The following is a 21,755-nucleotide window of genomic DNA, read 5'->3' on the forward strand; positions in this document are numbered from 1 at the left end:
AGGCCCATACAAAGAACACCCAAGGTTGCAGAGCTGTTTTGGAATTTATTTCAGTTGTCTGTCCTTGTAAGAGGACATCCATAACATTCACAGCTTCAACAGTCAAGGCCACAGCAAACTCAGACAGGAATTCAAACAAAAGGAAGTGTGCGGACATTATGCTGCACTTTTAAAGGTAGCTGACATCACTACAAAATGCAATCGCCAAACATCCAGGAAATTGTCTTATGTCAAGTGTAGTGCAACGTAGGCACAGTGCTATTTGTTTGAATCCCGGCCTCAGTATCTGCATGGAATACTGAAGTAATCCACCAGGGATACGTCATAACTGGAGCCTGGAGCTTCTGCAGATCATGTGACCTGAGCAGAAAGAACTCCTGGTCCTATGCATAACATTCTGGATGTTAACAATACATAACACAGCAAATAGATGCTATTCATTCGGAATTCAGGTCCGTGATGTTTTTACCATTTTAGGAAAAATCTGGTTGTAAAATAATCCTTGTTGTCATGGAAGCCCAGAGCTGTGACTAGAATTGATCTTTCTAGTTCTGAAGAAAAAGCTACTTCAACCACTACATTGCAAACATCATGCAGGCCAAACCAAGATGACAGTAAACAGCCAAAAAATAAATTCCAAAGCATACATAGACCTCGATGAAAAGGTACTGTGTGTCAACTAGGAAAATGAGAACCAAAACAAAATCATAGACTACATGGCGGTCCAAGATAGGCAGTCAGTGTGTTGGTATGGGACACAGGCTCGGTTCCACTTCTCCTAGCACCTGCCACTAAGGTTCACAGGCCGTGGACTGGATGAAAACTGACAGAAGCACCATTACTTCCTGTGCTGGGTCAAAGGTGGCCAACATGTTTCAGCCTAGCACTAAATGATTTAAATATCCAACCGTACCATGTTTGTGCTGGGTTGTAGCAAAAATGTGCAACCAGGGTTGGAAATGGAATCAGGCACACACAGGGCTGTGGGTAGAGATGGAGGAACGGGGCGGGTTAGTAGGGGCCCTACAGACCCACAGAGTTCCCATTCTCCTGTGACAAAGGTATCCTGGTAGGGAGTGGGCTACGGGGGGTGGTGTCAGTAAGGAGTGGCCTGGCAGGGAGTGGGCTACGGGGGGTGGTGTCAGTAAGGAGTGGCCTGGCAGGGAGTGGGCTACGGGGGGTGGTGTCAGTAAGGAGTGGCCTGGTAGGGAGTGGGCTACGGGGGGTGGTGTCAGTAAGGAGTGGGCTACGGGGGGTGGTGTCAGTAAGGAGTGGGCTACGGGGGGTGGATCCAGTAAGGGCCGGGGTGGCACGTAGAGCCTCTGTGGAGTTCCCTCTCACACTGATGTGCTCCCATCCTCCCTGAAAGACAGCGTTTCTCACATTAACGTGGCATCTCTTGCATTACATGTCTTCCATTACCATCTTAACGGAGGTATTTCAGATACTGTGCAATGACTGGCCCATAGGCCTCTGATAAAAAGTAGTGATTTATTTAGGGAATAGGGTGCCATTTGGGACACGCCCAATGTCTTTGGAGTGGACATCAAATCAACACCAAGTTGGAAATGACTCACCCCGATGCCGTAGTCCCAGGACTGGCCCTTGGGCTGCATAGGTCCCACCCCCAGCCTGTGACAGACAGCTCCAGGGACAGACAGCTCACTGGGGCAGCCTGGGACCCAGTCTGCTATCACCCATACCTGGACAACACCACAGGACCAGGTATTGGAGTAGAAAATAAGTTACTTGCCACTAAAATTAGCACAAAAAAAAAGGATTGTACTGACCTGATCTAGAGGTCCTACTGAGACTTTGGTCACGTTGTTGGAGATGAGCTCCCAGGCTGAGCCCTGGGGGTAGCTGGGAGTCAGGCCCTGTCTGTACCACAGGTTACCTACACACACAGCAGGGGAGAACAGCGGTCAGGAGAGTTACCTAAATATTCCATTAGTTAGGAAACATTGATCCTGCTTGTCGATTCATCCATCTAGGGATTACGGCTGAAAGTGCAGTTGGAGATATACGTTTTCCTTATCCAGGCACATTTACATTGATGTCAATGAAATACATTCCTTCATTGACTTACCAGAGAGCAGCTCTCCTGCAAAGCAAGCATTGAAAGAGCTGACCCACAGGTTGTGGCTACTCACTGTTTTCGTCCACGGCGTAGACCGAGGTTCTCCCTACAGACAGCTGTCTGAGGCTCTGTTTGGGTGGGGAAGGGATGTGGTACCAACACTCTCCTGCAGGACAATGACAAAGAACAACTAAAACTAGTTGACAAACTACAATTAGGGTCAGTACGGACCAGGAAATGGTTAACAGATTACATTGCAGCAATAAAATAACGAGGCTATATACAGGGTTACCGGTACCGAGTCAATGTGCGGGGGTACAGGTTAGTCGAGGTAATATGTACATGTAGGTAGGGGTAAAGTGACTATGCATAAATAATAAACAGCGAGTAGCAGCAGTGTAAAAAAAAGGGGGGGGGCATTTGGTTAGCTGTTCAGCAGTCTTATGGCTTGGGGGTTAGAAGCTGTTAAGAAGCCTTTTGGACCTAGAGCTCCAGTACCGCTTGCCGTGCGGTAGCAGAGAGAACAGTTTATGACTAGGGTGGCTGGAGTGTTTGGCAATTTTTAGGGCCTTCCTCTGACACCACCTGGAATGGAGTATAATGAGTGGTATGCTTTTTAGTCCAGTACTAGCCTTACAGTGATCTGTGTCTAGGAAACAGGCCATTATATGCTTTCAAAGAGAAATGTATTAGTAGTTGTGTATTTCAGTCATAGAGCACTGTAGGACATCCGTATCTATACAGCATCTCAGAAGGACCTCCCCAGCATTTGGGTCTCACCTGCAGGGTTGCTGGCGGACACTGAGCCCCTGTAGAACACAGCTCTGTCCCTGGCAATGGCCCACACCTGGTGACCTCCCCCGATGGAGATGGACTTGAAGGGCTGGTCAGTACCCACGTGGAGCCACGAGGAACCCTGGGATGGTATGGTCAGAGATAGCATGAACAATCAACAGGACAGCACCACAGAATGTAAGAGAACATAAAAACATATTTACAGTATTAGCATCAAAAAGTTGTAAATATGGCCAAAAGTATGTGGACATGCATTTAAATTAGTAGGTTCAGCTATTTAAGCCACACCGGTTGCTGACCTGTGTATAAAATTGAGTACAGAGCCATGCTATCTCCATAGACAAAGACAGTAGAATGGCCCGTACTGAAGAGCTCAGTGGCTTTCAACGTGGCACTGTTATAGGATGCCACCTTTCCAACAAGTCAGTTCATAAAATGTTTGTCCTGCTAGAGCTGCCCCAGTCAACTTGAAGTGCTGTTATTGTGAAGTGGAAACGTCTAGGAGCAACAACGGCTCAGCCGCGAAGTGGTAGGCCACACAAGCTCACAGAACGGGACTGCTGAAGCACGTAAAAATCACTTATCCTCGGTTGCAACACTCCCTACCGAGTCCCAAACTGCCTCTGGAAGCAACATCAGCACAACATCTGTTCGTCTGGAGCGTCATGGAATGGGTTTCCATGGCCGAGCAGCCACACACAAGCCTAAGATCACCATGCCAAGCATCAGCTGGAGTGGTGTAAAGTTCACCACCATTACTCTGGAGTAGTGGAAACACGTTCTCTGGAGTGACAAATCATGCTTCACCATCTGACAATCTGATGGATGAATCTGGGTTTGGCAGATGCCAGGAGAACATTGCCTGCCCAAAGGCATAGTGCCAACTATAAAGTTTGGTGGAGGAGGAATAATGGTCTGGGGCTGTTTTTCATGGGTCGGGCTAGGTCCCTTTGTTCCAGTGATGGGAAATCTTAACGCTACAGCATACAATTACATTCTAGACAATTCTGTGCTTCCAACTTTGTGGAAGGCCTTTTCCTGTTTCCGCATGTCAATGCCCCAGTGCACAAAGCAAGGTCCATACAGAAATGGTTTGTAAAAATTGGCGTGGAAGAACTTGACTGGCCTGCACAGAGCCCTGAGTGCAACTCCATCAAACACCTTTGGGATGAATTGAAACGCAGACTGCGAGCCAGGCCTGACACCCGACGTCACTAATGCTCTTGTGGCTGAATGGAAGCAAGTCCCTGCAGCAATATTCCAACATCTAATGGAAAGCCTTCCCAGAAAAGTGGAGGCTGTTATAGCAGCAAAGGGGGAGGGGGGGGGCCAACTCCATATTAATGCTCATGATTTTGGAATGAGATGTTTGACGAGAAGGTGTCCACATACTTTTGTAGTGTACATCCTAGGCTCATAACATATTCAATTGGGAACGTGAGAAAGCTGGATGCTGAGGTTTGGTCAGAATGTATTGTAAAAAAAGACTGAAGAGGGTACTGAACTCATACAGAAGAATACCATTGAGCATGTTTGTTCAAGCAAAGAGGATGTTATTCTGTGATGTAGTAATGATTGTCTTTGGTTAAAGTCCCAGGTTGTAGGTTTGGGGGATGTTCCTCACCGCAGGGTTTTGGGGGGTGACCCCCAGGCGACATAGGACGTCCCCCTTGTCACTGAGGCCCCAGACTGGGACCTGCTCCATACTGCTCTGAGCCAGGCACGGCAACACTGTGATGTCACTTAGGGGGATGGGTGGGACTTCCTGCCACGGGGCAGTCAGGGTGATTTTACACTTCCTGTGTGGAAACAAGAATCATCATCATCATCATCATCCTCCTCCTCTTCCTAATGAAATGTTTGAGTGAGACTATACCTGACCCAGCGCCTACGTCTGACAAAGTCCTTCAGGCTCTTGTTGCCATGAAACGTCCTACATGACAGAGACACAGAACACAATCAACACACTTTACTTTTTCTAAGATAAGTGTTCCCCATTATATAGGGTTGATCAAATATGAAGGGACATATGCATCTTACACAGGGAAGTCTGCTGCATACTGCCACCCCTCTTTGTCTGTCCCTCCTGAGAAAGCGAAGTCGACGGCCCACTCTGTCACCTGGCAAAGCAGAGGCATGTTTCATGTTGAGATGGAGGGGGAGAGAACAACATTAACAACTCAACACAGTTCCATTAAATACAACATTGAACTGTGTGTTAGTTTTAATAAGAGGTTTGAGGGTGTAGGGGGTTCAGGGACTACCTACCCAGCTCCACTGAGGCGAGGGTGGGTGGGTGGTGGACTTGGTGCACTCTGTAAAGCCGTTGTCATCACTCCACGGGAACCGGTCTGTGGGGAGAAGCCTGCAAGGGTGGCACAGTGTATATTACACACACACACTGACCTGTAGAGGAGCAGTAGGATGTGTCTAGGACATATTATTACAACCCAGCCAACAGTCACGTGAGGCAGATCGTAGTACTTGTCTGTGTATCCGGTCATGGGGTTCCATCGCTGGTTCTCATAGATGTACACAGTCCTTCCATCTGTCTGTGTGTGCAGGGTAGCCCTGTCTCCTACAAACAGAGGAAACGCACAACTCTGCTATAATAAGTCTGTTGTAAGTTATTCATCAGTAATAAGGCCATTGACTATCTAGTTCTCTAGCTGGAAGGTTCACTAATACAGTACTTTGAATTGTTACTTTATACACATTAGCTATAACACTTTGTAATTTGACTGTTTTGGCTGTAGAAGCAGGTTGAAGATGAAAGGTTAAAACAGGAGGACTCTAATATCCCATAACTGTTTATTTTCTAAAAGCTTTCACATGGAATCAAAACTTGTAATCTTTCTTACGGTCAACCTACTGTAGGTTGAAGGTAAAGAAGCTTAAAGTGGAAAGATGAAAGAAGCCTGCAGGGTGGACTAGCAAAGGCACGGTCTAAGGCAGGGTGAACAACTTGAGTCCTCAAGAACCACTCAGTGTTTGCTGGATTTCATCTTTAATTAAGGTTAATGAATGACTTAAGCTACATGGAAGAAATGATTGAAAACCATCACAGGCATGTTCATTAAGGGAAAATGTTTTTTTTTTGCAAAGTAAATTGAAAATAAATGTTTCTTATTGGACAAGTCCAGGTAGTCTGTTTTAATCCGTTTGGTGCCTAATGAACATAACCCAAGCCTGTGGTGGCCTGGAAGACTGAGTTGTGGGGTCATTTATTACCCTGAGGGGGCTCTTCCTCAGCAGCGCTGCCCGAACCAGAGTAGACCCAGGCGGTGCCGTCATACCCGATCCCCCACACCACACCCAGACTGTTAGACTCTACACAGCGCAGGTGGCCCGGGACCTGCAGCCAAAACCTGTACCAGGACCAGACAGTACAGCTAGCGGTTAGCGCCCAGACAGCATTAGCATCACAGGAGGCTGACGAGGGGAGGACGGTTCATAGTAATATCTGGAATGGAGTGGTGTCAGACACATGGAAACCATGTGCTTGATAACATTCCACTTATTCCATTCCAGCCATTAGTGTGAGACCGTCATCCTCAATTAAGGTGCCACCACCCACCTGTGGTTAGCATCTAGCAAAAGAGAGACACTAGCACCAATTGTTAGCAATAAGACAGAAGTTAGAACTATGCTTAAGATTACCAGAGAGAAGATAATTGTTTTAGCAGGTTAGTAGTAGCTAATAGATCGACGTCAGGTGAGTTATCTTAGCCAAACAACAGAGGTACATGGTTGGTTGGCTTCAAAGCAGTGAGGAACATGCTCGTGTGTAAGGGGCTGCTCTGCACTGGGCGCTAGAGCGGAGCATGGTAGAAAGAGCACTTGACAAGTCATTGTTGAAAAGAACAAGGATGAAAAAAGGAGAGAGAACTGAGTGATGAGGAGACACAGAAACATAAGTGCGTGGTACGTCGGTAGAGGTAAAGCTCAGTGCGTGGTACGTCGGTAGAGGTAAAGCTCAGTGCGTGGTATGTCGGTAGAGGTAAAGCTCACATCATGTCACAGGGCAAGGTGTGTGCCAGGGCCTCCAGACAGGGAGAGGGCTCGTGGACCATCACGTCCCCCTTGGAGGTGACTGACCACAGGGCCTGTCGGGAGGGGGTTCCCCTGATCCCTCTGGCCTCGCAGCAGCACCCAGCCAACAGGGACAGCTGCACAGGAAAGACAAAGACACCCTTTCAGAGATATGGCCAATGTTACAGTCCAGATGGATAATGGTAATATTACTGGACTACATTTACTAAGTGGTTTTAGGTAAAGGCTTTACATTGCATGTGGACAACAGTGAAACTTTCTAGAGTATCTGGTATCCTCTCTTATGATAAGTACTGCGGCTGTACCCCACATGGCACCCTATTCCCTATGTAGTGCATTACTTCTGACCAGGGCCCATAGAGTGCCATTTGGGACGCAGCCCTAATCTCTTATCTCTGGCAAGACTACTTCAATTGGGAAGTTAACTTGAAGGCTGTTGTAAAATGTGCTGAATTTGGATTTAAAAAAAAAATCTAGGTAAAAAAAAAATAATGGCATTAGAATATCTATTCTTTCTCTATTCAAAACATTATGTGTGCTGTTTATATCTGAGTGGAGGCCTTTCCAGACCTACCCAGTCAGCCATGTCCTTCTCAGTCTGTGCAGCCAGGATCAGCGGCCATCTTTGTTTTGTGCTATCTGACGTATACACCGCAAAGGCATGATGGGAGTTTTCCTTGAGCACAGGAACCAGCACCGTCACATCACTTATAAACACATGGAGGTACTGAGAAATATAGAGAAATGGAGGGAGAGAGGGAGAAAGTGGATACATTCTGACCACTGTGACAAACAATCTAGAAATGAAAATGATTGAATAATTCAAAGCAGTACAGTAGCATAGCGGTATATTCTGAGTCTTTAGATACTGTAGGTGAGAAAGACATAAGCTCCACAACATGGCTTTCACCTCTCCAGTCATTTCTATTCAGTGATTACTTCAATGAAGAGATGGATGTTTAAGGAATTTGAGTGTCATTGAGTCTCCCTCACCTTCTTCTCGTCATACTGGGTGAAGTAGATGAAGAAGATGGCATCCCTCTTGCCATTGACGTTGGTGGACTGCTCCAGGGCCACGCCCACATCCACCCAGCGATAGGGCTTCCAGTCCCTCCACCAGCGCATGCTGCCCTTCCTCACCCACACAGACTGACCCGTACACAGTGTTCATTAGACAACTCCATTTAAAAGTCACTGTCCCTACTTCTAGCACCACCTCAGCAGACTCAGACTCCTAAAAAATATGATCAGTGATGTTAAACTTTTAACAGTTGGTCACAAGACTAAACCTGAGAACGTGAAGTCTTACCGCGCTTCTCTCCGCTGGCTCCTTACTGGTGGTGGTCTCTGCCTTCCTAGCCGTCGAGGCTTCTGGTTCAACAGGGGCGATGGACAGGGCAGTGGAGCATGGGTCTGGTGCACACAGATAACAGACAGGATAAACAGGCGATTTAAGAGTTTGGTAGAGATATCAGGACAAGGATTTTTCCTTAACCATGTGACTTCACCAGGAAAAACTCCTAGAAATAGCCTATTTAGTTAGTTAAGTAAAGTTAGGTAGAGCTCAGACACACCGGTATTGTCAAACGTTTACCTGCCGACAGAACTTAGCACCTCTGAACAATGTTCACACAGACACTACCTAGCAAGATGACGAATAAATTATTAAATTCACTCTCCATAATCCCATACTGCCAGTGCCAGCCCATAGCCAAATGTTTCACAAAACATTCCAGGTTTTACTTTTTTGGGACATTTATCCTGCTAAACAGCCTCCACTAGTCAGCTAGCGGCTCATCTGTGGACGGTTTTTTGTTGGTTGATCACTGAAGTAAAATTGGTAGGTTCACTACCGGGTCAGCACGCAGCAGGTACTGCTTTTGTTCTAGCAAGAGAGATAAGTACCTATCGGCAGTCTATCAGCAGTGAGATTCTCGGTGCGTTTCATACTTCAGGTAGTGGTCTGAAAACTCTGATAGGCTGGTGAGTGTTCCTCCGTACCTGCAGGCCTGAGCCAGGTCATCTGAGCTGTATGGTCCACGTCACAGCCTCCGCCAGAGATCCAGGCCCATACAGGCCCGTCCTCCTCCCCTAAACCCAGAGAGGGCTCCAGACCCAGGGGGTAGGTGGCCACTGAGGTGGGGGGTCCCATGTCCCCTGCCCTGCCTAGAGAAGATGCCTCTCCATGGGGGCTCTGAGCTGCCTCCAGGTCCACATTGCACATCGGGGCTGGGGTGGCCTCGCCATCCTTCCCCTGGGGTGGCTTTTTGGGGGAGGGTGTGGGGGTCCTCAGGGGCTCACGGTCAGCCACCAGGCTGGAGATGAAGCTGTCACTGGTGGGGATGAATGCTTTGGGGGTATCCTGTGGCCTTGGGGGGGTGGTGGTGAGGAGGAGCTCTGTGTCCCCTGAGTCCTCGCAGGTCAGAACAGAGCCATGGGAAGCATTGGTCACCTGTCCCCCGAACTCACAGCCAGCACTGGACAACAGAGACGGAAAGGGTGGGGACCACTCATATGAGTATAAATGCAGCACTCACAAAGACACACACACAGTATGTTTTTGACAGCCAAAGAGTTCAGTAAATCATTTGGTAACATGACAGACAACTACCAAAATAAAACTGCATCTCCATCTTGTGTACAGTAATTGTTAAGCATAAATGTAGTCTTAAGAACATATACACCAGCATTCCCCAACTGGTGGCCTGTGGGTGGTTTTATTTGCCCCCCCCCCCCGTTCTGAGCAATAAATACAACGCCTGTGGCTAAATCTAATTACCAGACGTGTCACATGGACACCTGATCACCACCCAAACATTCTGGTCCACCCAATATGGACCATCTAGCTGGTCTAGCCAGCACCGCTGTATACTTCTTTGAAATGCATGTCCGTTTATGAAACTGAAGGAGCGTCCAGGTATTTACAAGATGATATGGCCATTTACATGGATATTTATTTTGAGATGTCAGCATACAAAATACATGAAATCTAATACAATGCAAAAACAGTGGAAAGTGAGCATTCTCTGTGTGTACTCCGTATGTAACTGACCTGGGTTGGACCGTCTCTTTGCTGTGACCCCATTGGGCAGAAACAGGTATCCAGCCCCTCCCACTGGGCTCCGATGGGGTGACACCCTTCCTGAAGTATAGCCCACGGTCCTCTCCAACTCCCCACACCTTTAAATTATAAAGCATTTATAATGGCTTATTCATAAACAAAGCCTTATCGTAAACATCACACCCCCCACTGTGGCTGGACTACTTATTCATTCTTAGAAGTCTATTTTTGTTGGCACAAAACTACCTCCATCCTTACGTTAATTTCTATGGGTCACCTTTAGATGAGTCCCGTGACACCATGTTCATCAGAGTCTCCCCTTTCTACAGTGGGGTCATAGTAGTTTGTAGCCCAAACGGTTTGGACGCTACAGACAAAAGTTGTCACATCAGCATTGAGTCCCGTGACACTTGTAAGAACACCATCGTGTTCGTGAGAGTCTCCCCTTTCTACAGAGTGGTCATATTAGTTTATAGGCCAAACCGTTTGGATGCCACAGACGTTTTGGCGAGAAGACCGATTTTCAGCATGTCTCCTGGTCTGACAAACACAGCTGTAGCTCTACCACTTTCCGCCACAGATGCGGAAGGACGACAGGTGGAATGAGACGCAGCCCATGCAGATATTTCTTACATAAACTGACGGATTTTGATGGGGACTTTATTACATTGTGTTACTTAGATTTATGCACCAACGCATCAATAGACTCTAGGGGGTTGAGCGGCAAGTTGGATATATGCCAGAGAACAGTTGAACCCAATACAGTAAAAATACAATATGGCTACAGTAAAAATACATGATAGTAAAAATACAATATGGATACAGTAAAAACCAATATAGACTGACCCAAAGGCCTGCTGTCAAGTGCTACTTTAAAAGGCAATTTAACCCTAGTGCCATCTAATACAAGTGGCATCCATAACTCTGGGACAGGACTGAAATATGGGCTATGATGTATTGCCCTACTCAAATTAGCTTGTGTCCAATATGGCACCAGAATATAGGCCAAGGATATATAAGGCTGGGCTGGGGCCCCTGGTTAGTGTAGCGGAGACAGGCTCCTGTTTCAGAGAGGAGGGGGAAGAGAGAGACAGGAGAGGAGAGAGACAGGAGTGGAGGGGGGTAGGAGAGGGGAGACAGGTGAGTCATGAAAGGGGGGGGGGGGGCGGGGAGACAAACGAGATACAGGAGAGTGGGAGGAGAAGGTAGGCTGTTGCAGTATACCGTATATACTCCAGGATGGTTTTTCAATAGTTATTTTTCAATAACTATGATGTTTTTCTAAGTACATTTGAATATTTGTAGCTATTTTTAAGTAAATACCTGCAGTCAACTTGTGCAATACGTTAGGAGCTAAAGATCGCATTCTTTTCACAATTTTTCATTATGCAGCTTACTGGTAGTCCCCAGTCATGTGGTGTTTGTTTACAAGCACAACAACCAGAGACTTGTGAGTTATTCACTAGTGTAGCACAAACCAGGTGATCTAGTTACAGTATGTATGGAATTCACAACTAACAGTTTGCCAGCTAGATATCTTAGAACTATTCAGTTAACCATCTAAATTGTGCTAAATCAGTGGTCACCAACCTTTGAGTCAAGATCACCATATTTTTTAAAACATGACTTAACGTAAGCCTTTCCAACATTAACCAATTAAAAACAGTTATGTAGCAATGAGGTTTGTGCAATAAGCTATAGGCCCAATACATTATCACTGCTGATTAGCTATGCTTGAATTGTCCTGCCAATGTTGTTATTGGGGCGGCAGGTAGCCTAGTGGTCAGAGCGTTGGACTAATAAGCGTAAGGTTGCTAGATCAAATCCCTGAGCTGACAAGGTCAAAATCTGTCCCGCTGTTCCTAGGCCGTCATTGTAAATAACAATGTTCTTAACTGACTTGCCTAGTTAGATAAAAATAAATAAATTCTGACCATTTTGAAATTAGACAGTACCTAACATTTCAAAATGTGAGGTAGTGTATATGGTCACACCGGTAATAGATCATTTGTTGTATTACTTGTGAGGCACAGCTGAGTGAGCATAATAATTAACTAGATTTTTTTTTACTGGACTGATGGCCTGCATTTGACAGTCAGTGGTGAGGCTGCCTCTCACCTGACTCCCCCCCCTCACCCTCTCTCCCCCCCTCTCCCTCCCTCCGCTGAGAAAAGGGGACAGTCTTCAACTAATAACAAAACTTATATCACATTGCATTATTTCTGCTTCATGCACCAAATTTGTACCTCCTGACCAGAGAAAGTGAAATATGTATTGATATTAAAAAGAAAGAAGACTAATAATAACAACGCAAGCTTATGGAAACACTTTGCTATACTCATTCATTGCAGCTGCAGTGCTGGTTGTAGCGTGAGTGGAAGTAGGGAGAATGCACATTTTATGGCTTATAGAAAAGTATTGAACAAAATGTTGACAGTACTGAACAACTTCTTCATAAAAACAGCAGTTCTTTGCTGTATTCGTTGACTCTCTCGCTAGTCATGGTTTTAAAATCTGACAGTAGCAACTTTGCTTCTTTTTAACCGTCTATGGCGCGAGGAAACTGTGCTATCTGATTGGCCAGAGGTGGGCCAATCATATACCGCCAACAGCATGAAACAATTTTTTTTTTTTTTTTTTAAATAGGAAAACAAGGCTTTATCGTTTGCTTTTTTACAGAGATGTTTGGTGATTGACTAGGAATGCTTTGGAGGTCGACCAGTCGAACGTGATCAACCGGTTGGTGACCACTGTGCTAAATGCTCTGCAGTTGTGCATTTGGTTTTCCAATTTAGTAGTTAGTTAGCTTCTTCCAAAATCAAGCGTTGCTTGGTAACAGCAGAGAATCCCCTCCTGGATCAAGAGCCTTGCTGTCTAATATTTGTTTTGAGCGTACAGCAAACTGTGAGTAGGATTTTTTTGTTACTTGTATAACTTTGAGCTGGGATGTCTGTCCTGCAAATACTTTAGGTCAGAGACTACAAAAACGTTCGCAATGCGCTCGTTAGCATTCTCTATGGGATTTTACATGTACTTATTAGCATTGCTAACCTTTGGATTACAAAGGTATGACAAGGTCATTATGAAGGTATGACAAGCTGGATACCACCCAAGCCTAGGAGAGGAGAGGGTGGAGACGGGGAGAGGAGGAGGAGAAGGGTAGAAAGGCGGAGAGAGAATGGAGACTGGAGGGCAGAGGGGCGAGTTTGCTGTACTAGCAACTCCTCTCTTAGACTCAGCAGAGGGAAACAGAGCCAGCAGCCCCTTCAACCTCCACCCTGACTTCAACTCCAGCCAGCCCTGTACAGAAATACACCACCAGGGAAATGTGAATCGGTCAAGGCTGGGAATGCCAGAACCTGGTCTAGGGAAGAAGGGGGACGAGGTGAAGGGGCAGACGAGGACTTGAGTGGTAGGTGTGCAGGATCTAATTATGCTTAATCAAACAGACATGAGAGAATGGCACTGTAATCAGAACTCGGTTGTCAGAGAGGATGAGAGCCCCCCCGCCAAACATCTCTTCTAAGGTTCTAACCAGCACTCTCCATTAAGAGAGGAGAACCAGCAAGTCTTAGAAAATAAGACAAGATACTGATCATTACAAATGTACCTATGTAAATATACCAGAAAATGTTTTGTCCGGATGCGTGTTGTGCAATGATGTATATAAACCCTGGATTGCTGATGCTATGTATTGGCCATTGAGAGACTTTGAAGCCACCGGTCGGCCATATTGGTACTCCCCAGTAGGAACAGTGCTTCATGGGAATGAATGAAATTCTACAGTATTTCAGTTAAAGGTTAAGGACAAAATTACATGCATTTAATTATTTTGTTTTAGTAGGGACTGTAACATCAGTAATCTCAAAATAATTTACTTCAAGGGAAATTAATAGATTTTTGTTTAGCTTGCATAATCTTTTTAAAGTATGCATTAAGGTATCTTTAATAGATTAGCGTGGCAAAAACGAATGTAGACATTAATAAATGCATTTCTATACCTTCCAAAATATTTTTTACAATGGGGGAGAGTGGCAAAATGGAGGCACGGTGGCTTCAACACAGCACTCCCTATTAGTCATCTAGTGTATATAAATCCCCTGTTGTCTCACCTGGTCATTGAGTCCCACATCCACCATCATCATCTCCCCTCCGATGCTGATCCATCCTGAGCCACAGGGGTTATGGGAGTTCACCCCCCGCCGAAACCACACCTGGACACACACACACACACACTTTATAGATCTGCTCTGTAGGGTAGGCTACTGTACTGCTCTACAGACTACAACTGGGCGCAGTATCCTTCCTGGTTAGGAGACAAGTTCAGGAAGGGGTGGATGTTGTCTCACTTTGTAGTCCTTAGTGATGGCCCACACCACGCTGACCCCCACAGCAACATGGATGGTTCCACCCTCCTTTACTGGGGGAGAATCCACCACCACCCATGAGGAACCTGATAGGGTAGTAGAGAAACTATTTGTACTGTCATTGTTTGAGTAAAATCAATAAAAAGACAAACAAAAAGAAAGTTGACCTAACAGGGTTCTCTAACTCCGAGTCAAAAGCTTGTGAAGCAAAGTTTGCCAATCTCTCTAGTACTACCAATGGTTTTAGAGGAAACCTGCCGTATAGGACCAAAGCGTAAAATATGCCAAAAGAGCACTAATTTTACCTAGCTTCACATCCAACAAGTCGTTGTCTACATGATCCCTTACACATAGCCAAATACATCATCAGTATACTAGGAGATGGTTGTGTGGACCTAATATCACCCCATACCTGTAGGGCTGTCCAGGCAGATGCCTGTGCGGACCAGTAGCTGTCCGTCCCAGAGTACAGCCCAGAGCAAGTCCCCTGGTCCGGCAGAGATCTGGGCCACCTCCCTGGGGGCCTCCACCTCCTCCCAGCACTGGCCCTCGGGGACCTGTGGCAGGATGCCACTCCTGAACCACACCTGAAAGAGGAGGCAACACCGCCACAGTTAGTCTCAACTGTTCTTGACTCAGCTTTCCCTGAGCCTTAGTTGTTATCACACTATCGTGAGTGTGTGGCCACATCCCCACTCAAGACTTGCGTTAACTCTTGAGGGTTGCAAGAGTTAAGACATTCTGGTTGAAATGCAAATTAAGTTCAGTTACTGTGTGTGCAGATTTTCACTATAATTTGATGATAATTAAAAGATGACTGAAACAACATTTAGTGAAGGTAGGAACGCAAAGCATTCGCATATATGCACCTCATATGACAAACTTAGAAAACCGCTGCTTTGAAAGTCTCACATTCACTGATGTAAGTGACGTTGACCTCAGTCCATTATATTTACAGTGGTGTAAATGGAAGATATGTTCACATATTATTCCTACAGAGGATGGTATGCTGAGAGATTCCTGGAATAGCAGATCAAGACTGGATGTAAAAGAGGAAGAACAGTCTAAGACCAAGTTAAGCAATGCATTGACAATGGATGGAGTAATGCTGCTCTCTAGTGGCCAAATGTTTGAACTGCACAATGGTCTAGTGTGCTGTATTTGACACCACACCAAGTTGCCAACACTTTGAAACTGTTATGTTTTTAGGTTATCATCATTAAGATATGCAGGCCTGAGTGTGCGAGTTCGTACAAAACATGAAGGTGAACAACATGACATTTGAAAGGTATTGTTAATGTGTGTGAAGAATCAGTTTGTATGCAGGTGAATTAAGGCACAGGAAACAGAGCAGAAGAACCTGTGGTGGATCAGCCACACTGACCTGTCCTTGTTGGGACACACCCCACAGGAAGTGATATCGCCCGGGTTGGTCGCTCATCTCCCAGCCTCCACAGCTAATGTCACTGAGGGGGAGAGGGGGCTGCTTGGGGTGGTCCAAGGGGATCTGAGGGGGTTCAGTCAGGAGAGGAACTGTTAAAACGAGAGTATATTCACTGGAGGTATTGTAATACCTACAGGAGTGCATGTAGCCTTCAGTGGGGATCTCCTAGCCTGGTCCTAGAACGGTTTGTGCTGGCTTCCCAAATTCTATGGTCATTGTCAAGCGTGAGTTGGCAAGACAAATAGACCAGGCTCGGATAAAGATCTCACACAGAAACTAATGGTGGATGACATATGCTCACAATTAGGTGAAGAGGACCAAATCAAGTCATGTTGTGGGCCACCATACTGTACCTTGGTCCAAGAGCCTCTGGCTTTGTATATCCTGTCTCTAATCCAGCGCCTGCGACAAACACACGAGTTCCACTTCTTCTCTCTGGAGAAGTTAGCAGGAAAGTCCACTGCATACTCCCAGCCCTAAACACACAGACGCACACACACACACAATTAAGCTGACAAGTGAAAGAGTTCAGAGGTCAGCAGTTGGCCTGACTCAATCAACAGCAGTGTGTTTTAATGAATCCAAGGCTTTAGAGTGCACTACTTTTGAGTAGGACCTATAGGACTCTGGTCAAAAGTAGTGCACTAGGGAACAGGGTATCGTTTGACTCCATAGCTTTATTGAGCACCTCAAAGCCTGCTACCCCAGACTTGTTGTGCAGTAGTTGGCGTTCCAACTTCCAGTGTCTCACCCCAGTTTCAGTGGGGTCTCCTCCAGCGCAGACCTGGTCAACATACCAGTCCCCCTCCCACTCCCAGCTGTCTGAGGGCAACAGGAAGCTGTGCAGCGGCTGGGCCGTCACCCCTGTGAGGTCACTCCAGGCCCAACGGTCAGTGGGCAGCAGCACGTCAGTGAAGCCGTCCACCGGGTTCCACCTCTGAAACCACAAACAGTTTTGTAAGGTACAATTGAACATGCAGACACTAAGCATGTGCATATGCACACACACACACATTTTTAAATAAGTAAATGTTGGCAGAAGCGACATGGAATTATCACAATACCTGGTTCTCATAGGTCTCCTCTCGATAGCGAATTGGCACCTCCCCAGGGTCGATATTGAGGTAAACATGATGGTCACAGCCAATTCCCCAGCTGCACCTCTGTCCAGCGGTAACACGCTTTAGCTCCAGGAGGGTGTCCTCGTCACGCTCCCAGCGCCCTCTGGTGGTGGACAGGCTGTACACCTTCCCGTATACGTCCACTGCCCATAGGAGCGAGCTGGACATGATGGGGCCTGATGATAAACACGGGCAGTTTATAATCCTCTCACCACACTGGCCCGGCCATTACCGTAACACAACATTGCTCTGTGCTGAGCGTTGTCTAGACTTAATGGACTGATTAGATTAGCCACAGTTAGAATAACGAGCCAGATGTTTCACCGGTTGCATAAATCTGAAGCATGAGGTTAACGTTTCCACTCACCACCAAGTGTGGTGATGTGAGGAAGCCACGGCAGTGGGAGAAGATTGAGGGCGACGGATTTTGGCCAGCATTCTGCTAACTCTCTCATTGATTAAACATTTGATCGGAATACAGTTCTGTTCACAAAACTCAAATCTGTTAAGAACAGAGTGGACTAAGTTTTGTAGTTATTATGCAAATCCATGCCAGAAAACGCCAATAGGATCTCGCTAGCTCGTGCTTGGTTCTGCCCACTATGAATAATTTGTTCCCATTGGAAATGACAGTCTGTGGTCTATCTTGGGTTAGTTATAAAATCTTTGGCTTAGCTGTCAGCAGATTTGTTTTCTACAGTCAGTTTTTTCTTTCCAGTAGGCTACCTACTAGCCCAGGAATGTGCTCTTAAGGAGTGTAGGCGACCTACCGTTACACCTTAAGGTCCAAGTACCTTGTTATTTTCAGGAGGTAGACTGGCTCTGGCAGCCAAAACAGCCATGTGAGTCGACTCTCAATTGTGATACGGTTCTAGAAACAAAGCAATTTACTTTCATATCAAAAATACATTTTAGTAATGCAAAATATACACTTACTGTACACTTGTTTTAAACGGCTTTATCACAGTTGAAGCCTCTGGTATTTTTCAGTTATAACACGTTTGTCGCGGCCTTCTTCCGTTGGGCCTGGACACAGGTGTTTGGAGCACACATCTAATTACCACAGGTGGTCGCCTTCATCTCCGGTAAACACGGCCGTGTGGGAACTAACACTAGAAATAATGGAATGGGAAAATTGGATGTGTTATCGGTCCCAATGATATGCTGTTAACGGTGTGGGCAGGCTGCTTAAACATTTTAGAGTAGCCCGGTTATGTGGATTTCATGGCCTATGCACCGAGGAATAACGGCGTAAGGAGCGGCTTACACCTGAATAACTAAACCCGATCAACGGTTGTCAATGGACACTGATAAGACGCGTCATGATATCAGACACCCAGGTGCGTTAAAACCGGACACCTGCCATGCATGTTGATGCACCACAGCCTAGAAAGAAATTCAATATCAATAGGAAAATTGAAATATGAATATTTCGGGCAACTGACTGTGGTTTGAGGTGATGAAACAGCAAAACGTGGCAACTTTAAATGCATCTAGTCCTGTCCTGCAAAGTGTCACTGACTTGATAGACTCCACTTTCGTCCTGTCCCCGAACACATCATCCAATATTCCGTTACAACAGCAATATAGAGGTTCAAAAGCCCTACTTACTCTCTTTCCCCGTTCTTGTAGGTTTAGCTGCATTTAGTGGGCCAAATCATCCACCCGATTATCCTACTCTCCGCCTTTTATTCCCATTCTGAAGGTATAACGTCTCGTTCCAAATCCACAACAGGAAATGGAGGAACTGTTACTCGGATTGGCTGACATTCTGCAGGTGGGACGAATCTCGTCTTTTGATTGGACAAACTGCGTGGGCTTGTATATTTTTCCGACGGCTACAGCTGTTTGACGGAGAAGTGGAGAGACGCGCACATATAGCCTACTACCGGTATCTTAATTATTGATTAAGATACCGGTAGGTGTAAATAATTAAACAGTAGGTAGGTTTTAGTTGACTCAATAATGAGTTATCATAATCACGATATTTGCATGCCCAATGCCTTCAAATAGACCATGGGCCAATATTTGTTATTGTTAGTGATCTACTACAGTGACATGATAGGTATTTTGTTTTAGGCTACACTTTCAAATTGGGAGGCTATATAGGAATTGTGGCAACACAAGAAAAGGGCAGTGGAACTGGCGTCGAGGTCCAGAGTTGAGTTTGAAGGCTATATAGCCTTGATATTGGCCTAGTGTTGCCATTCTGCATGCAATTAATTCAATAGGGCATGCCTATTATGTCTAAATATCATAAGCATTATAATATGAGCTGTATGCCTAATGTTACATTTGGTCATACAGAATGTAATAATTGTTGTGCAGAAGTAGATTTAGGTGAGATAAACCAATACTGTTGTGTGGGTCTAATTTAGTACAAAGTTTGAATAATACCCTAATATGCATACATTTTCCAATACAATTAGCGAGAAGTGCTTGCTGCAGCACAGCGATGGATTGCCACTTTAAGAAGCGCTGGGTGCGTTTGAGTGGTAAGGCTAAGATCACTTTCTGAGTCAAAATGCATGCCGAGATCTACCACTCTGATTGTTTTATTAACATGACTCAAAAAATGTAAGCCTATGCAACATTAACCAATTAAAAACAGTACTGTAGCAATGAGGCTGTGCAGTAAGCTATAGGACCAATACATTATCACCGCATACTGGCTTTGCTTGAATTTACCTGCCAATGCATTGTCTTTCGGGACATTTAAAAAAGATATATATTTCAAAATGTGAGGTAGTGTATATGATCACACCGGTAATAGATCCATTGTTGTATTACCTGTGAGGCACAGCTGAGTGAGCATACATTTAAATAATTCGCTTTTTATTTTACTGGGCTGATTGTGCCTGCATCTGATGGTCAGTCTCAGCGGAGGGAGAGAGCAGCAGACTGAGGGTCCGTCTCTCAACATCCCTCCTCTATCCCTTTCCTCCACTCACACTGACCAAAAGGGACACCGTCTTCCAGCTGATGGCGAAACTCGAGTCGCACCGCAATATTTCTGCCTCATGCACAAATTCATGTTGTTACTCCTATGAACAGAGAAAGGGAAATATGACTTGATATTAAAAAAGACCCAAGCCTATAGATACACTTTCCTACTCATGCATTACTGCTGCACTGCTTGTTGTAGCGCTGAATGGATATAGGAAGAACGAGCATTTTATGGGTTAGAAAAGTGTTGAATACCAAGTGTTGAGTAAGAACTTACACTCACTCATAAAAACAGCAGCTCTTTGCTGTATTCGTTGACAGTATCTCTATAGTCATGGTTTTAAACGTTGTGAAATGTCACAGTATCAATTTTGCCGTAGCTTTCTTTAATGCCTCCTAAGTTACTGTGCAGACTCGGTCATCTGAGCAATCTGATTGGCTAGCGGTGGCATAGTGCACTTGATTTCCTCTCCAGGCCCACCGGGAAGGCAGAGTTTGTACCTTCAGACACATGAAATGGCAACAGTTTGCCTACCCGGCGCGCAGGGCAGCTGAATTGGCTGCGCCTACCATCAACAGCCCGAGACTAATAAAAACATAGGATCACAAGGCTTTATCGTTGGGTTTTTTACAGAAATGTTTGGCGATCGACTAGAAATGCCTTGGAGATCGACAATTCGATCGCGATCGACTGGTTGGTGACCACTGGGTTAAGGCAACCGACCGTAGACGAAAGTCGAGGAGTGAAGTCTGGGGAAGTGCATCTGCGAAAGCCGAAAGTTGGACACTATTGTGGTTTTTCCAACAGCAAGGCTCAGATCAACATGGCAGATTTGCCATTATTTAAAAAAGGTTTTCTTTATGTTGAAATAAACCTGTATCTAAGCCCCATAGCACACACTCATAAACTGAAATCATAATATGTGTGTATATTTTTCTGTCAATTAGTGAGAGAGAACCTCTAATATCACATTTATTTGTATACTGTAAAACTTAAATTACACACAGCCTCAAATAGCCACCTGTCCATTTTAATAGCCAGCAGGGCAACTTTACACAAAGCAAATAAATACCAGGTCTAAATTAATTGTTAACTAGTTTACCATGAATTGTTTGAAATGTTTTGTTTGATTTCTTACATTAACTAAATCAGTAAGGACTCTATAAAATGATGGCAATCATCTGCTTTTATCGACAGACAGTAAGGAACTGTTAGTCATTGGCTGCTAACAGCTGACAAGCACAAAAACAGTCAACAACTTCGGATATACAGACCCCCAGAAATCGGCCGATCGCCCTCTTGTGGCGAAAGTAAGAACTGCCGAAAATGCAGTCAAAGATGATAATTATTCTGTCAAGGAAATGTTTTATTTTAAAATGTTTTAAATAGAGGCATTTTAAGACAAAAGAAACGTGACACAGTGTGTCAATTCTAACACATTAGTGCAGGATATTAAGATTTATTAAAATGCTGGAAGTGAATGCTGGAATTAAACAATTAACTATGCAAATATGCAAAAGCAGTGTGCCTGGCTCAAATAAGCACCTGTTGTATTCAGTAATTTAAGCAAATAAACACCCGGGCTATTAATTGAAGTTTTATGGTATATCACCTGTACACACAACTTGTTAAATAGGTTCCTGTTTCAGACATGTCTTTGAACACGTTTGCATGGGTAAAAAAAAACAACATCCAAATGATTGGTTGACAATGCAGGCGATGGTTGCAGGATGAAGTTGGTGAAGAACAACTGCACAAATTTGAAGTCAAAACTTCATAGGCACAAGTCAGACAATTTGTAAACCCAGAATGCAACAGACTTTGGTCACCGACTTGACAAACATTTAATGTGATCTGCTCGAACGCGCCCCCTTTCTCCGCACATAG

The 21,755-nt window shown here is 45.2% G+C and overlaps 1 protein-coding gene across 5 annotated transcripts; it reads right to left on the reverse strand.

Annotated features, from left to right (window-relative positions):
- Positions 1–25: 25 nt before the first annotated feature.
- LOC115205669 (tectonin beta-propeller repeat-containing protein 1) lies at positions 26–18,659 on the reverse strand. 5 transcript variants are annotated; one of them, XM_029771915.1, is made up of 27 exons: positions 18,533–18,658; positions 17,858–18,033; positions 16,865–17,097; positions 16,552–16,737; positions 16,154–16,276; positions 15,741–15,863; positions 14,769–14,943; positions 14,339–14,442; positions 14,102–14,203; positions 9,981–10,108; positions 8,930–9,405; positions 8,238–8,341; positions 7,922–8,077; positions 7,503–7,655; positions 6,887–7,044; positions 6,107–6,243; positions 5,360–5,453; positions 5,144–5,240; positions 4,916–4,995; positions 4,752–4,808; positions 4,500–4,674; positions 2,861–2,996; positions 2,154–2,246; positions 1,791–1,897; positions 1,578–1,703; positions 1,202–1,362; positions 26–1,156 (listed from the first exon to the last, which is right to left on the reverse strand). In XM_029771915.1, exons 3-27 carry the CDS (start codon positions 17,087–17,089, stop codon positions 1,024–1,026), a joined length of 3,609 nt encoding a protein of 1,202 aa, XP_029627775.1. In that variant the 5' UTR covers positions 17,090–17,097; positions 17,858–18,033; positions 18,533–18,658; the 3' UTR covers positions 26–1,023. The 5 variants fall into 5 exon arrangements, with proteins under 5 accessions (XP_029627775.1, XP_029627765.1, XP_029627740.1 ...); XM_029771905.1 differs by having other exon boundaries at positions 26–1,111; positions 1,157–1,362; XM_029771880.1 differs by having other exon boundaries at positions 26–1,362; positions 18,533–18,659.
- Positions 18,660–21,755: the final 3,096 nt, after the last annotated feature.

The sequence above is a fragment of the Salmo trutta genome, chromosome 1 (assembly GCF_901001165.1).
Source record: "Salmo trutta chromosome 1, fSalTru1.1, whole genome shotgun sequence".
Classification (NCBI taxonomy): Eukaryota; Metazoa; Chordata; class Actinopteri; order Salmoniformes; family Salmonidae; genus Salmo; species Salmo trutta.

Excerpts from the sequence above, each read along its gene's own strand:
- LOC115205669 (XM_029771891.1), bottom strand. The coding sequence starts at position 17,089 with ATGTCCAGCTCGCTCCTATGGGCAGTGGACGTATACGGGAAGGTGTAC. Across the intron at positions 8,342-8,929 it reads GACCTGGCTCAGGCCTGCAG|ACCCATGCTCCACTGCCCTG; the intron begins GTACGGAGGAAC and ends TGTGTGCACCAG. Across the intron at positions 7,045-7,502 it reads AGAAGGACATGGCTGACTGG|CTGTCCCTGTTGGCTGGGTG; the intron begins GTAGGTCTGGAA and ends TTTCCTGTGCAG.